General features: G+C 35.7%; 1 protein-coding gene across 1 annotated transcript in view; it reads left to right on the forward strand.

Moving 5' to 3' along the window:
* The window catches only part of SEMA3E (semaphorin 3E), a 152,417-nt gene that overhangs the window by 97,306 nt on the left and 37,238 nt on the right, over positions 1–17,873 (forward strand). Inside the window, exon 5 of the mRNA XM_074869321.1 lies at positions 13,497–13,590. Coding sequence (XP_074725422.1) covers positions 13,497–13,590 — 94 coding nt within the window. The remainder of the gene's footprint in view (positions 1–13,496; positions 13,591–17,873) is intronic.

Consider the following 17,873-nt stretch of genomic DNA (forward strand, 5'->3'; position numbering starts at 1 on the left):
ATTAATTGCCAGCCAGTGAGTTCATTATCATTGATTTCATGACATGCTTCCAAATGTCAAAAATCCATGCAGGTCAGAAAAAGGTGGGTTCCTCCAGTTTCTATTTATCTGTCATCCAGAAATGAAGGGGATTTCATTGCATTAAAATCAACATTTTTTTTTTTTCTGAAGAAAGCAAGAGTCAGAGACCCTCTGCCTCAGATTTCCCATGATGAATTGAATATGCATCCTTCCCTTGTGCTCTGTGAGAAAAAGTCTGAGATAAGTCTTCAAACCAAATACAGAAGATGAAGAAAAGTGCAGAAAAAAAACCCCTGCTCTTCTTCCATTCTCTCCAAATTGATGTTTGTCCCTTCTGTTGCCTTTTATGCCAAGAAGGTGTTGGGGGAAGGGGGAAAGCATCTGCATTCAGTCTCTTCCTTTTGCATTTATATAAACTTCTCGGTTTTGGTGGAAGAAAATGAGTACTGGAAGAAGTGCTTTCTGTCTCAGTTTATGTTTCTCCACATCTAGCTGCTACTAAAATAGTATTCCACTACTGTACTATATAGCTCAAAATACCCTAGGTGAATTATGATGAACGTTATATAAATCAGATGAGTTATCTGCAGTCAGGCAATGATTTGATCTTAATGAGTTATCTACTTAACAGAGCAACAGGTTTTAGGGGTGCTCCAGAGGCCTTCCAATGATCTGAACTGCCTTATTAACTAACTCACAAAGTACCTTTAACAAGTCCAGATGGAAGTTAAGCCAAATATGTCTAAAGAGATTACTCTGCTTCCATAGGACCTGCAAAATGAATGAATGTTCCAAAAGAAAACAATATGCAGAAATAATATCCTAAATTCTTGCAAAGTATATGTTGACAAGATAGAGCTGATTCCTGGAGAGGAAGGCATCTCTGCATGACAAAAGCTGTTGATGGAATGGAAGTTGTGGAAAAGAGCAGTGCATGAGGAATTTTTCTTCCAGAACACACTGTAAATTTTGAATATGTACACTGAGCTGGCAAAGTACCATTTTCAATGCCTCGTTTAACTCAGTAAACTTCCTGCAGCTGTACTTCTCCACCTCAGAAGGCTGATGGACTAAGTTACCCTTTCCACAAAATGCACTGGTGGTTTCTAGGAGTCTCCCCTAGGTGTTCCTAATCTGATGTATTCCTTATTATGCTATTTTCTCTTCAACTAGCCAGATGAGATTCAGGGAAAAACAGCTCTAAATTCTAAGTCTTTAAGGCCTGTTAGAAAGGAATTGCCTTTAGTGAAGCAGCAGGTGTATTTGTTTGCTTGGAGGACAGTTCAGGCAAATTGGAATTTCTTCTTTCGAATCTGTGTTGACCTTAATATTTCATTGGATGTGGGGAGGGGCACTTTTTCTACTTACTCTGTGATTCAAAGCAAAAACAGGATAAGGTTCAACTGTGCAATAAGCTTTCCAGTTGCCTCTCTACACCAAACAAACGTAGGCAACATGATCTCCTCAGCTCTTGCTTTATTGAAGTGAATTGACATGGAAGTTAGGAGAGAATGTTCCAGTCATACCTCAGTTTAATTTTTACATGACATAATTTTTTTGCTTTTGACAAGTATTTGGTAATGTCATCATTCTTTCTGCTTTGTTAAAAACCAAAATTGTATACATATTTATATCTATTATTTTAAGATATTGTTTCTGACATATTTTTATAAATCAAAACAAACAATCATCTGCCCAATTACTCCCTCCCTATTACCTCATCTCCGCTGTCAGTTTGCAGAGGATTAAGGAGGAGGAACATCTGGTTTCACTGACCAAACAGAAGTGGGTGTTGGTCAGTCCTTCATTAGACAGAATGTGTGACAAATTCTTGCCCTGAAAATATTTGCTCAGAGACAGTGTTCCTCAGTATGGTTAAAAATCCACCAGTTAGAATGTCATCCACTAAATCTTAGCAGGTTTTTCAACTCACTCTATTTATGGAATTAAATTCGCAATCCTAAATACTATGAAATTACTTATTTATTGCAGTCCTCTGCATCTATGATGTTTAAACCAATATCAAGTGTTCATATATATGAAGTGATGCCAAGTAAGAAACACAGTATCATAGAATCTTTTACCAGAGGGGTTCATTAGATCATCTAGCCTGAATGCCCACATCACAGGCTGTCAAATTTTATTAAAACATCCAAAAGCCCCAAATTTCAGTTGGGTTAAAGCATTTCAGGTTTTGAAAGTTGAATATGCATACGTTTCAAGAGAGATTAAAATGGTACCTAAACTCATAATAGGCAGGAAATTAATTAGGTGAAGATTACCCCTATGTTCACAGAATACAACAAAGGTGCCATGCTGCAAAAGAGAAAAAGAAAAAGCTGAAGATCCACTTCAACCCTAACCTGAAGAAGTATTTCTTACTGAACCTATGGCTTCTCTATGAAAATGAGAAAGTGCTAGCCAAGCAACACATGAAAAAGATTTTCTGCACTAGCTCAAATAACAATCCAACCTCTGCAACTGGCCAATCTCTGAACCTTCCAGACAAAAACATCCTCTTGTGAAACAGGGTGCAAAAGTTCCTTCCAAAACAATGCATATGGTTATGTGAACAATTAAAATACATGAGTTTTGGCTATAATAGTTAACTTATAACAGCTGTATATGTGAAGCTCAGTGAGGATAATGAAGAAAGGGCAGTTCTGTCCTTCCCATGCTTTGCTAGGAAGGGATAATGGGTATTGCATAAATAGAAGCAAAGGCCAAAAGGAGCTATCAGAACTTTTTATGTGGTCAGTCACACACACTGCATGGATAATTTTTCCCAGGTATTGAATTAAAACTTTTTCAGGAAAATATGTATTGCCATTTCAAAGAATTCAGGCAATGGTAACACCACTATGTCTCTGGTGAGCTGTCCTAATATTTAATTACTTTCAATGTTAGGAAATAGCCACTTACTCAAGGTTAAATTTATCTAGCTTCAACTTCCTGTCATTTAACCTTGATATGCTTTTGATAGCCAAGCTGAAAAGTCCCCCACTATCTTTTCCATATCTTTTCCACAAAGATCAAGCCACCTCTTCACTTTTTTTGATAAGCTGAATAAATATAGCTCCTTAAACCTCCTATCACAAGGATTCCTCAATCATATTTGTGTCCTTCCTGTGAACTCTCTGCAGTATTTTCACATGTTTTGGAAGTGCAGACACTAGAACCAGACATGCTATTTGACGGTGTGTATACAGACAAGGTCACTTCCCTACCTCTATTTGAGATTCCTCTTTTCATAGACTCAAGTGCTGAATTCTTGGCACAGCATCACAATGAGAAAATTCATTTTAGCATTTTACACTTGACCCAAAGTTCTTCTCTTGAGCACAAAGTTATCCCAGTTTACACACTTAGTTGAGGCACCTAATTATCAGTCTTATATGACAAGGTCAGTTAAGAGATTTCTAGAGATGCCTGTCTCTGTCAGCTGTAACAAGGCACCTAGGATGTCCGAGATCCTAAATGAGGCACCTCAATCTAATACTTGAAAGTAGTCTGAACAAGGATCTGAACCTCCACCTTCTACGGCATTCTGATGTACTTCAGCTATAAACTGTGTTCCCTATTTCAGAATATAACACTTTGGATACGGTTGTATTAAAATCTACTTTGTTAGCTTCTGACCTTTAACTCAGTATTCAGAGCGTTCCATAACCTGAATGCACCCAGACCTCTCATTAACCTTTTCTCTTCATTATTTATGCCTCTCCAGTCTTTTTCTAAACTTCACTAAGAAAGAAATCATATGATTGTTTAAATCTCTGTTAAATTAAAAAAAATCATCTTTCTATCAAAAGCAAAATTTAGGGAAACGTTCAGTAAAGGCAGATTCCTTGATGCATACCTAATAACTATACTTTGATATATGTCAGAAGTTTATATTTCTTAATAATTCTACAATGCTCATTGTTTCACCAAGTAGCTATGTACTAAGTGAAATGCCCTAGAGAAAGCCAAGTATTCTGTATCAGCACAGTTGTTCTTATCGGTCATTCTTACACATTGTAACAGAAAACAGGTTTGTTTGACAGTACTCTCCATCCATAAAATGAGGTGAATGACATTCATTCTGAATACGATCTAAATATGGCCATACATGAAGTTTAAGTTCAATTTGGCATATTGGTAGAGGATGTGAATTGATCAGCCATATGAAATGAATTTTCCATCATATTAGACTTGCCCTTTATAAGATTAAAGACAGATGGTCAGGGGAAATAAATCAATACAGAGGAATAATACTGTTATCTCAAAGAGAAATATTCCACCTGTGTGGTAATTTGATGGGGTTAGGTAAAATATTACAGCTTCATCATAATGATTTTTAGATTCTGCCACCTTTATTTATGAGACAAAGTATTTTTCTAAGTGAGGGCACCTCATGAAGTCTGTGGCACTGTTTGAGGACTGGAGTTACTGCTCAATAGGGTGTTAGTTGTCATAATTAAAACCAGCAAAACCTGAACAATGACAGGGTTTAGTTAATATTTTCACAGGTTTATAAAATGCACCCTATATATTGTACAATTCTTCTATAATTTATGACTAATAATTATTCTTACTTGACTGAGATCTATCCAGGAAAATTATTCCAGATAAAAAAGTGAACTAAAAAGAAGTATTATTTGCAGTTCATGTGTGTCAAGAGGCAGTGGATCCACTCCTCTGCCCTTTCTTCCAGAATGGCTTACTTTGGCATGCCCTGTTGAAGCTCTGCAAAAGGACTGTTGGCTATCTAAGGCTCCACACTGTGTAAACAGACAGAACTTCCCCAGAGTATCTGATTTCCTTCTGAAATCCATTCTCAGTTGAATGTAGCTGCTGTCCTCTCCATGTCCAATGCATCTGTTGCTCCATCCATCACCAAAACCTAGACTGTAAGCTCAAACCATAGAGCTGTATCTGTCCTTTTTTTTTTTTTTTATGACCTTTGTCACAGTTGTTATGATAGCAATCATTAGATGAGAGGACTTTTATTTGGTATTTGCTCTGATGTGACCCTCACAATCTCAACACAAGTCTAACCTGTCAAAATCAAGGAAAAGGGAAAGTCTTGGCTAACAAGGCTCTGTGTAAAGGCTGTGCACTTCTCCACAGAAATCCCTTTATTTTTGTATAGCAATTTTGTACTATCTTTAGCTTCTCCTTCACCTGATCATAAGACTATATCTCCACATACAGCTATTCAAACTTTTTCATTTTAGAGACCCTTTATGCAGTTCCTGGAACTTTGATATATACTATCTATCACACTAGTGCAGTATAATCATAATTTATTTTTCTAATGGGCCTATTCTATGTCATAGGACCCTAATGAGTTTATGTGTCCAGTTTAAGGTCATGCAAAAGTATGTGTCCTAAAATTCTGACCAGTTCAACCACTTCAGCTTAAACATTCTGAACTGCTAAAGATAAATGCCTGTTTCTATATGCAGGGTAGCTGGGTTTTTTTTTCCTTTTGCCAGAGTATTTCACACACTTTAAATGACGGAAATATATTATTTCTGTTACTTTAAGCTAGATATTTTGACACAAGTCAGAAATTGCTAATCCTTTAGCAAACTCAGACAGAAGTCTGACATAGCTCCAGATTTTAAACATGTTTTCAGATTGGAGCCCAATATGTCTTAATCATTTAACTGTGGAATAAAATGCATAGACCTGAAAAATACATCTGAATTTTTAGGGAGGATTTAATGTCTGTAATATTTTATGCACTCTCATCCCATAGGACGATTGATCTTTTCAGTATGTCACTGGATAGTAAAGAGGATTGAAAACAGATCCTCAGAAGAAATACTACCTCCCAAATAATCTTAATTATGTCAAGTAGCAGAGACCTAAATATTTCAGCCAGTTCTTTGAGGACTCTATTCCTAATATTGTATCCCCATTTGGCTTGGAAAATAAAGTTGAGTGAACATGGAAGTTGTAATTTTAAAAGTTAGTAATCCTCTGAAAACAAGCAGAGCAATATTTTGCCAGTGCTTAGAACCTTTTGAAAGTTAGTGTTTGGATTTTTTAAAGAAGATATTACATCATGAAATGAAAAGTTTTTCACTGTTGGAGCATCCTTGTGTTACTCACTCATATATCTGCATGCCTGTGTCATGTTGACTTAAATAGGCCAGCAGGTTGCAATAGGAACCTATTAGTGTTATTATAAGGATTTGGAGCACAGGTTCCTTTATATAAGCTCCGTGATACTAATTCATCTTCTGTTGGGTTTAGATTTTTAGTTTCTTTATTGAGTTAGTTGGATTTATATCAGTTAGTCACCTACCTAATATTTGGGTCTATAGTTATCAGATGCTAGTAATACACATTTTTCTTAGCACCAAAATTTAGTCTGCTTAACTACAAAAGACTATATGATATGAGATGTTTTCTTCAGGCCTGACCCAGTATGTTATTTTCTGTTGTTATGCAAAGACAAAATATTTTACTGCACATCTCTCTTACCACGTGCCTTCTTGATGAAGCAAGTGTACAGCTTAAGACAGGTCGTGGAGTTTAGAGTTCATTTTGGAGACTTATATTTGAATTATATTTTCTGCTGATTTACAGATGTGTTCTGTGATTTTTCAGATTTTTTTTTAATGGGCAAGTCAAGGTTCATCCTTCCTAAAAGTCTCTGCATAGTGTATTCAGTGAGTCTTTGTATGTCAAAATAAAAATATAAGGATAAGTGAGTATACAAGAAAGAAGAAAAGAAGTACAAAAAAATGTTTTGGGAATATGCAGAACAAAAGAATATTTGAAAAAAGTGTCATGTGAGTTTATACTAAAAACATTATAGTGCAAAAGACAATGAAAATCAAGATGTGATTTATTCTGTACATCGCACTTCACTTTCTATTGTGGTCACAAAATTTATCTTGATTCACTCAGTATTCAATTTCTCACATGAGAAAAAATATCCAGTTACACCAGTGAAATGCTCTACAAATCTCATATTTAATTCATTTGGAAATAAGTTCATTTGTTCCTCATGTTAGACTGTGCAAGTGTGCATGGGTACCTAAGGATGTGCAAAATGCTGGACTTTAAAGGTGCAATGTTAAGATTAAACCAGACTTAAAAATTATTTGACTAAATGGGAAAGTACATACAGGCAATAAATGTTTTCTTTGTTTAGAAATAGCATACCTGCTATGTTAAATATTTTTAAATTTTATTTTCTGCAGAATAAAATCTGTTACTGTCTTGGGGATTTAATAAATTACATTCATTTTCATGGCACTAAAGACCATCAATAATGCTGCAACTGTGTCCCACTGTGTACCTAGCTTGGTGAAGTTTTTAAATCACAGGTGTTTTTGTTTTGTTGCTTTGGCTTTAAGATAGTATTAAGAAAAAAATATGGAGTACATGGAACCAGTGAATCCAAGAGCAATATCCCCTCTTTTGAGACAAAAGTCTCAGAGTCATTCTCATAAAGAACAAGGGTAAAATTGCAGCGGACTTCAATGGAAGTTCTCTGTGAGAGGTTGTAACCCTGCAAGTGAAAATTAACCTCACAGCTTTTGTACAGAGGTTTGAGAAAAGCTTCTGAACATGCTGTCTTCAGAGTAGGGATGAGAACGCGCCCTTGGCAGTCCTCTCCCTCCCATACCCTCTCCATTTGCAGTTCTCCCTCTTGCTCTGGGCTTCAGTTTCCAACTCTGATGACCGTTGAAAGCCCACTTTACCAGGTCACTCATTCAGCCAGTCCATTGGGATGTCCTTTCCCTGTGGAGTCAGTGTGTCCCATCCCTTCCCAACAGTCTTCTTCCTCAAACAGGGCACTATGGTCAAATAAGGTGAATCTTTGATGTTTACACTCCCTTTTTTTGATGCTTTAGGAATTACTTGAACAGAAAAAAGGGTGCTTCATATGACACTATGTGGTGGTTTGACCTTGGCTAAATGCCAGGTACCCACCAAGTCGCTCTATCACTTCCCCCCCTTTCCCCCTTTTTTTCTCAACAGGGCAAAGAGGGGAAAAAAAATAAGATGGGGAAAAAAAATAATATAGGAAAAAAAAAAAACAAACAACCCTTGTGGGTAAAACAAAAGCAGTTTTAATATAAGCAAAGCTAAACAAAGGTCCACATGCGGAAGCAAAAAAAAAAAAAAAAAAAGAAAACAGATTTATTCTCTACTTCCCATTAACAGGCGATGTCGGGTCGGGCCTTCTCAGGAAGCAGGGCTCCCATACATGTAGTGGTTGCCTCAGAGGATCAAGGGTGACCCCACCCCCTTCCCCTGCTTTTCCCCAGCTTTATACTCGAGCAGACATCATATGGTATGGAATATCCCTTTGGTCAGTTCGGGTCACCTGTCCTGGTTGTATCCCCTTCCAAGATCTTGCCCACCCTGTCCCACTGCGGGGGGGGAAATGCTGGAAAGAGCCTTGGTGCTGTGTAAGCACTACTCAGCAGTGGCCACAACACCAGTGTGCTATCAACACCCTGCCAGCTCCAACATAAAACACAGCACCATGAGGGCTGCTACAGGGGAAAACCAATTCTGGCTCAGCCAGACCCAGTACACACTAGCACCACATGGCTTTATTAAGGTTTTTAAAATAACATTTCTCATAGTTTTGCACGAACAATGCATCTCTATTTTACGCTTTCTCATTCAATGCACTTTGCATATGAACCTTCTTATTTATAGTTCTCTTTAAAAAATTCTCAAATATATGACCCCTAGTAAATGAAATGCAACAAACAGCTCTTGTTTGTAATGTCATTCTTACTCTGAGGCTGAATACCTATGAGATCATTAACACTAAGAATTAATTTTGTACATTGAATTGCAGTAATAGTAGTATAGCCAGTGTTAAAAACTATATTCACAAAAAATCTGCAGTCTCTCCCCACAATAAACAATATTTACTATCCTGCAATATAAGTAACATGGACTCCTTACGAAAAAAACCCCAAACAACAAAAGCCAAAAAAACCAAAACCCCAACGCCCCCCCAAATAACCAAAAAAGGTACCAACCACAAAAAAGTACAGGTCTCCTGGAGAGCAGACCTTGACAATACTGTTGGAGCATATGGGTACAGAGTTAAGTACATAATTAAAGGTTCTGAAATGGTTTAATTTTCCTTTTAAAAAATGCCAGTATGATATATTTTACTTTTTTGTTACCTGGAAAACAATAAAAATATAAAGTGAAAAAAATATCCTCTTACAGAAAATCAAATTATTTTTTGTTATAAAAATAAAATCATAGGAAAACCCAACCAAAGCCTCTATATTTTTAAGTCCCCGGTTTAGTAAAAGATACAGCCACTGTATTAACATGGAGAATAGGCTTAGGTACTTTGCTGAATAAGAATGGAAGTGAACATATGTTTTAAATTAATACATGCATAAATGCTGTCTTGAACCAGAGCAAAGCAGCACTTGGCATTAGAGAAAGTAGTTTTCTGCAGCAACAGTTAAATGCAGTCTTTAAATTTTAATGGCTCTGATTGACCTTTTCTTTCATTATTATTTATAGTCTACATTATTCTTCATTGTCTAAAATTATCAATTCATATCAAGTTAATGGTAAAATGCTTGATGCCCTTGAAAATATCTTCTATTTCTTCTTAAACAACATTATTATTTTAATAATAGTTGAAAGTGTATTACGTTTCCTGAATCATAGGCATCATAAATCAAACCCAGAAACCCATTTCTTTTCTCAAACTACATGTAGAAGTTTGTAATTCCACTCCCAACCCTCCATATGTGTTTTTGTATAATTTTTACCTTAACCACTAAGAAGTGCCCGTAAAATGGATTGCAATGTTGACTTGTAGGATAATCTGTGAGGAAACTGTCAGTTTTCTTCTGACACTTCTCAAGGGATTCCAATGTCACAAACAGCAAGGATGGTTAGAATTATGGTATTAGCCTTCAAAGCTGATTATTAATGTGTAACACTTACTTAATTTAAATCCCATGGAAGCTGACACATCCAACACCTGATCTTCAGTTACTTGCCCCATGATGGGAATAATTTATTGCAACCATGGAATATTTGGTATGCTGTCCTAAAAGGTGAAGGTGGAAAATGTCTCTTGGAGGAGTCATTACTTACATTTTCAGTGACTTTTCAGACAGTTACATGCATCTGCAAGCATTTATGAGATACACATCCTGCTTTATATCAAAGCTGGTGAGATCCACTTAAAAACTTCTCCAAGTTGCACTGAAATCCAAATTTTTGTCTATCTTCAGTATTAGCATTAGATCATATATTTAAAGTACAATCCTTATTCAGAAATTTCATCTGCTAAAATGTAGATAACAAAAGGATAGAATGCATACTGCTTAACTTTTTAATTCCATGGTCATATAATTAGGTGTTTTAAACACGTTCATGTCATGAATGTTAGAAGAGAAGGGTTTATCTTTACCATTGTTTTTATTCTGATTCTCAGGAGAATGGTTAAGTACACTGATAGCTATTTCACTGTGATACTATAATTTGGTGTACAGTGACACAAAATCATTTCACATCGTCTGAAAGACTCCCATACCAGCCAAGCCTCCCTGGTCTGAATAACAGTGACATTTTATCCTACAGCACAAAAAATTTAAATTTCTGTTCCTTATTTGGGATGAAATATGAGCCGTACACTATAAACCATGAAATATGAATAATGCAACCTCAAGTATTGTGTCAAAATAATTTTGTTTCCACACCTGATCATGTTATCTCAGTATGTTTTTTTCTGTAATCAGTTTTAAATTTGGGTTTTTTTCCTTTCATAGACAAGTCTATTTTTTTTTACTGTGAGGAAAAGTGAACAGAAAGCATTAAGACTAGAAAATTGTATTAAATTTTAACTCTCAATTTATGTCTCCACTTACTTCTACATCTTTCTCTCTAAAAATCGGGGTTTTTTTTCTTTATTGAACTGATTCATTGACAAATAGTTCAGTTGAGATCCCAGAAGAGAAACTTTTTCATGAGTAGCTTTATTTTTAAAACCCTATTAGAGAATAAATAGCAGTCAGATTGTTTTTAGAAATACTTCCTTTACATCATAATTTATGACAGTTATGACTCCTTAGTTCTTTTGTGCAGTTTCAGAAGGTTTTTCTTTCCTTTCCTGAGCTCACCTTACTCTTTTTCTTCTACTGTTGACCCAAAATGTTATGGTATTTAGTTTTGAAAAATAACTGATATGTGATCTTTGAAAAGTACGGAATGGGGCTGAGATTTCCACACACAGAGAAATATTTCTTCATTGTTTGACATTTACTCAACAGCAGACGGGGAATAGTTACTACTGATGTGCAATTGAAGCTGATACAGCAGAAAATAAAATTCCTGCACCACCAGTCTCTACCGAGGATGAATATTTTCTGTTGCATCAGCTTTACATCAGGCACTAACAGGCCAGGGTTAGGCCAACACAGGAGCTTGTGGAGAGGTGAGATTCCGAATGCCTTGTTATCTTGTGAGTTTTAGGACTATTACTTAAATTTTATATGGTTTTTGTTTGCTATTTTAAATTTGGGGTGGCTTTTTCACTATAAGTAGGTGTGAAACAGATGTCTCATTTTTTCAAAACTGCATTCTGAGTTACATCCAATTTTTATAGAAGCTCTCTAACTAATGGGAATCTTAATTTTTGATTAGAAGTTGCAGCAAAATGTCATCAGCTTGGCTGATCTGAGGATTAAGGAGTAAATAGTGTTTTGAACAGGAGGGACTTGTGACAAATTCAAGATTAACTGTTTTAAATGAAATGTATAGAAATATTCAATTATTCATCAAGTGGGACCTAACAGCTCTACAACTCTCCCACTTTCCTTGTATCTTTTTTCTTTCTGTCCTTTTAAAAAATTATTTATTATTATTATTATTATCTTACCGGTTTTCCATCCCATGCAGTGATCAGTATATGTTCTGCTGCTTTGCCCTTGTCTTTTTATGTCTTTTACAGGAGAGCATAACTGTCACCAGTGGAGCTGCTTGAAGAGAACATTAGTTTTGCTTTGGGGGCAATTGTACTTGCTTGGGAAGAGAGAGGTTGTAGGGTGGGATGGGTTGACATAGGTGAGTGATCTGAAGGAGAGTGGGAATACAGCACCACAGAGAGCAGACATATAATCAGGTTTCTGTATCTCTCAAACACAAAACTTTCTAGGGACTGAGCTGCATACACTGCAGCCCCCCAAAATTACATGAATGTAACCAACGGAAGAGAAAACAAACCTGTTATAATGACATACGGACTAAAAGGTCTATATATAGTTAAATAAGGACTACCAGGACACTATTTTGACCAGTCTAGATATATCAAGCTTTTTTCTGTGTGAATACTGAGTTATTGTATTAAATACTTGAAAAATCAACTCTAATAAAACCTGATTTTTATGGTTTAAAAGCCTCTTGGACCTCTTTGAGAATACTTGCTGTAAGGAAGAGATCCAGGCAGATCCTCCTCAAAATACTGGGGAATCTAGGGTCCTGTCACATGTAATTCCGTGCTTCACAAAACATTTGCTTTAGTATATTAGCAGTGTGAAACTGAGATTAGTTTACTGAGCAGGTAGCTTGCATTTATCCTGTATGATGATATAGTCTGCATTTCAGTGGACATTTCAGTAAACCTGTGACACAGAACTGGAACTGCTAGACTATCAAAACATTTACTAGTCACACACTTTATGGCTGGGTGGCATATTTTTTATGAAACTTTCACAGCTTTCTCTCTATTTGCCTTTATATTATCCCCCATCTCCGTGTTCTGTGGCATACTTTCTTGTTAATATATAAACTAAAAAAATATTGTGCACTCACTTGATATTTTAATCAGATATTAATGGGCTCTTTTGAGAAAGCTGGGACAAACATAGCATTAATGGAAAATGAAAATTTAAATTGTAAATTCTTTCTCAGCCTTTAAAGCCTTATACAGACAAATGAAACTGGGTTGCCAATATTCTTTTTATACTGATATTCTGTTAAATCCACTGCAGAAATCACATCTGCTCTGAAAACCATAACTGCAGATTCATTCCTAAACATACTTTTATGAAGAAGATATATAAACATGTCAAAGCTACCAAAAGAAGATAACACAGAATGATATATTTAACAACTACTGGCAAAAATGTTTAAAGAGGGAAAACACATTCCATAGCTAGATATCTATTAAATGTTCAGATAATTTGAAGAAAAGATAGCGGAATCTTCACTCCCCACTCCCACAGAAATGAAATAAGTGCAATTTTATTGCATGTTTTACTGATACTTTTGGGGCAGTGCATACACAAAGGTGATTTGTAGAAACCAAGAGAATTTTTACTACTACATCAGTGAGTAACCATAATTGTGTTTCCTCCCGAATGAAGTCAATCCATTACAAAGGTATAACAAAGTTAAAGCTCATCTCTAAGGACTTGTTTTCTTTGCCTGTAGGGTTTACGCTGGTTTCTGTGATTTTTTTTTTTTTAAAGGATCATCTGTTTCAACTGGAATCGCACAAATTTGAGAGAGGACGAGGCAGGTGCCCTTTTGACCCCAGTTCTTCCTTCACCTCCATCTTAATTGGTAATGATCTTTATGTCACAAGCTTCACGGTCCTGTCAATCTGTCATTCTGAGTCTCTTTCTTCAGCACACTGAAGTGTTGTCAGTCTTCCATTGCAGCCTTCCACACGTCAGACTTAATCCTCATGGTGCTGCCCACATTAATATTACATCCCAGGCAGCATTAACTCCAGCAAGGGGGTCTCACTGAAGTGAGTAGATGTTATATGACACGTGCCATCCTGAAGCAGTAATTGATTGCTGTGTAATTTTCAAAACAATAATTTCCTGCTTTCCTTCAGAGCAAAGCAATGTCTAGCTTAGTCTTTTACACCACTGAGACAAATACACATAATTTACAATTTTTCATCTACTGAGATGTAATCCGAGTAACAAGCATCTTGTAAAAGTGTGAATTTAACTGTGTTTATAACAAGCATTTATTGTTTATATAAATTATAGCTTTTGAGATGAAAATAGATTTTTTTCAATGCTGCCTTCTTACAAAACTATCCAAAACTGGTGATGTTCTGTTAGGAGAGTTGATCTTATACTCGACAGTTACAAAAATAGAATTTAGTCTAAGTCCTGCAGTGCCAGAAAGCTGTGCTGAGGTAGTGCTCCTCTGTGCCTTGTTGGTAAGTATATCACTGTAGGGCTGGGACCTTTGAAGTTGTAGTATAGTGAACCATATGTTTTTTCTTCTATAATGTTTTCCTGAAAACATTTTGTGAGATCAAGCGAACACAGTCTTGGCAATATTATAGTACATTGACTAAAAATAGACTGGAACAGCAGGTAAAGGGTGAAAGCTAGATGCACTTGGGGAGTAACACAATGATTTTCCTTTTTTAGAAAACATTTTTAGAAAACTAGGCATTCAAAAGGAATAGTCATTAAAAGAAAGAGCTAAAAAATAGAGGCTGAAGATCAAATAAATTTTCAACTTTTCAGGGATAAAAAGAGGATTTTAGGGCCCTTTGATATTTACATTTGACTTCATATCTTAAAATCAGACGGCTAAAATCTCTGTTTATTAATTACTATGATATAGCTCACCCATGGTGGTGAGGAAGTATTGATCATGAGTGACAGATGTATTTTTACGTGCTAGGTTTATCTAAATCTTTCAAATTGAAGCAATTCATCAAAATATTGTTCATTCCTATTAAAAAAAAAAAAATACAGCTCAAATTCTTAAGAGTTAGTGGGTTAAGAAGTCATGAAGGAATAAGAAAAAAATGCTGTATTTTGACTGACCTCCCAAAATCCATGAAGCACAGATTGTTACGCTTTTCTTCCACCCTTATTTCTAAATTGTTTCTACAGTTTCTAACAGATTCCAGTCTTAGCTCAGCCAGGGAACAAAGACTCATCCCATGGAATTTGCTGTAGGCCTGAAACCTCATGGTCTAATCTTGAAGTCCTTCTCAACCTCAGACAGAACTAAGTAAATAAATTAACCTGATCATGTTCCTACTGTGAGATCAATGTGAATTTTATTTGCTTAAATGGAAGCCAGATTGTCCCACTAAGCACTTCAAGACTAATGGTTAGTCCTTGCATTTCTTGCCTTGGATCATGGGAGGTCCTATGGATCCTCACAGTTTTATCTGAAAGAAAAACCCATTAAATAAGCCCTTCCCTAATAAGTGTTGATCAAAGTCGTAGACATCCACTGACAAAGACTTATAAAGTCAATCTCAAAAAGCCAATAATTCTGTAATGTTGCAAGATTAACAGGAGAAAATAATACATTTTTATCAAATACAACAGCAAAAACCAGACAAACTTTCACCCCTTCATCAAAACTAATATGACCTGAGAAAGGTATTTAGAGGCTGTTTTTCTAGGCCTCCATTGGGAATTCTTTGATTTCAAGTGATCATAGAATGATATTTTAAAAGCATAACAAAATTCTTCAAAGAGTTTATTATTTTATTTATGCTTTTGTGTTTTTTTATAATATTGGCATTCAACACTTCCAATACTTAGGAAAAATATTTTAAAGAAGTTTTTAGTTCCATGTATTCTACTAACTTCTACTAACCAGAGACTCACAGCTGACGATAAACAGAGTTAGTGCTGCTCCTTAGACTCTAGAGTGAATATCCTTTATCTCTTTAGGTATGCATTTGAAAAGGGTAGAAGACATAGATGCAAACATAGTGAATAGTAAAAAATGTTTTAATTGATCTTTGAAAGTGAGACTGAGACTTCTAATGCCAAGTGCACTGTGAAGGAAGGGATGCTCCTTAATTCAGCTGAGCCGTGATTCCAGCTCATGGCAGCCATGACCCTGTGACAGGAGATCACAACTTGTCAACTACACCATGCACCCTCCAGGACTGGTCTTCCAGTCTTTCCTCCAATGCTTGGAGGCTTCCTTCTTCATGCACTCCAATTTTCTTAGAAAGTGAAATCTGCTCCTGGTATGGGGTCAGCGTGCCCTTGGAGGCTGCACCCCAGAGTTGCCTCCACTCTCCCAGTGCAGGTTCAGCCAATGTGCGTGTCCCTGAAAAGGTTTTATGCAAACCTGTTAACAGAGGCTTTCATATCCCAGCATCCTCTTCTTCCTAACTAAACAAGTCAAAACCTTCTTCCACCTCTGCAATTCACATTAACCCAGCAGCCATCAGTGCTACTGACTAACAGTGAGGATTAGACTAAGAAGGAAATTTCACATGCCTCTGATAAAAGTTTAAAAGCTTTTAAAATCTTCATCTTGAAAGATCATTTGCACCATCACTAATTAGAACCAGATCTAGCTAGATTAATTTAGGAAGAAAGAGAATCTTCTGTTCTGTATCTCTTCATGTATTTCAACACATCAGTTAAAATACCCACTTCAAGAAAACAATAGTTCGTGACTTGGCTTTAAAACTAAGTATCCATGCTGTTGTAAGTTTTATTACAGGTTATCTGACCCAGTGGTAAAGTAGCTTGTGATGAATTCCTCAATTTATGAATAATTAACTTTTAGAAATTTATTGTCATATTCAGGAAACAGAATAGATGTTAGATGGCAAACAGGCTGAATAAAATATATATGTTTAAAGAAAATGCATATAAAACTTCTGGACTTCTATTTCTAATGAACTCTCCCATCTGCTTTCAATAGCCAAAACTATTTTTGATATCAGATCATGCACACTGATTAACGTAGACCACACTAATTCTTGAAAGCTGAGAAATTAGTTTGTGTCTGTGTTTTGTTACCTGCAATATATCACGAGTAAATGGTGAAAAACCTAAACTACATTTGAATATTTTTTTCTATCCAGGGAATCCATTCCAATAATATTTTCTGGTTTTACAGTTTTAAAATGGTTTCATGTATTTGTGTCTTTTCTTTTACTCTACACAATGAACAAAAATAAATACATTTTCTCTCAAAACAGAAGACAGAATACTTGAGGGACAGAAAATACAAATATACAGAGGAAGTTTACCAGCTAAGCAATAGCGAATTTCTTTTGTATTTTGTTTTTTTCCTACTGTGAAAAGTATCACTTGTTAAAATTGTGCATTGGTATTCTGATTTTAGTTGTCATGTAAGTAATAACTGGTGGACAGTGAAAGAAATGCATGAAAGGTGCTGTTTATGTTCTACTCATTATGTTCTATGCCTTTATTCATAACACAGCTAGTCCACTTTGCAGAAAGTGATATAATGGGAATTTTATACAAAGGGACTACTGATTAATAATAGCTTATGTTTGCATTACCTTCCAATTTGAAGCAGGCACACAAAACATGCCAATAACAAATGAAGGAAACCCACTTCTAAGGTGGAAGCAGCCTATTTATAGAAATTCCTTGTAGTTTGAAGTTTTTAAAATTAAATCACATTCTTCAATCTGTTTTACCTTAAGGGTCGTCATCTAGGAATTCTTGTTTTAGAAGAAAAAGTTTGTATTTTTTTTTATTAATATCTTGCTCTGAGAAAAGGACAAAAAATAAAGCTATCATTTAAATGGCCCCAACTGAACTTTGATACATTTCTCTGCTTGAAAAGAATGCTAACTAAAAAGCATGCATGTATCACTTGAGCTAAAACTGGTTTTTGAGGTCCATTGTATTTTATTTTTTTTTTAAATAAGGAAAGAAGAAAACTTTTATTCTTGTTTTAGAAGGATTAACCAGACTGGATTAAAACTTAAATTTTAGCAAGTAATTTGTCAAATACACATGAAGCTGAGGTTAGACTGGAAATGGGGAGGAGTGGTGAAGGTCTATGAAATCGCTCAGTTGATTTTCACTGGAAGATACTGATTTATCAGTGTGAGATGAAACAGTACAAAA

Source organism: Strix uralensis, chromosome 5 (assembly GCF_047716275.1).
Source record: "Strix uralensis isolate ZFMK-TIS-50842 chromosome 5, bStrUra1, whole genome shotgun sequence".
NCBI classification, from domain to species: domain Eukaryota; kingdom Metazoa; phylum Chordata; class Aves; order Strigiformes; family Strigidae; genus Strix; species Strix uralensis.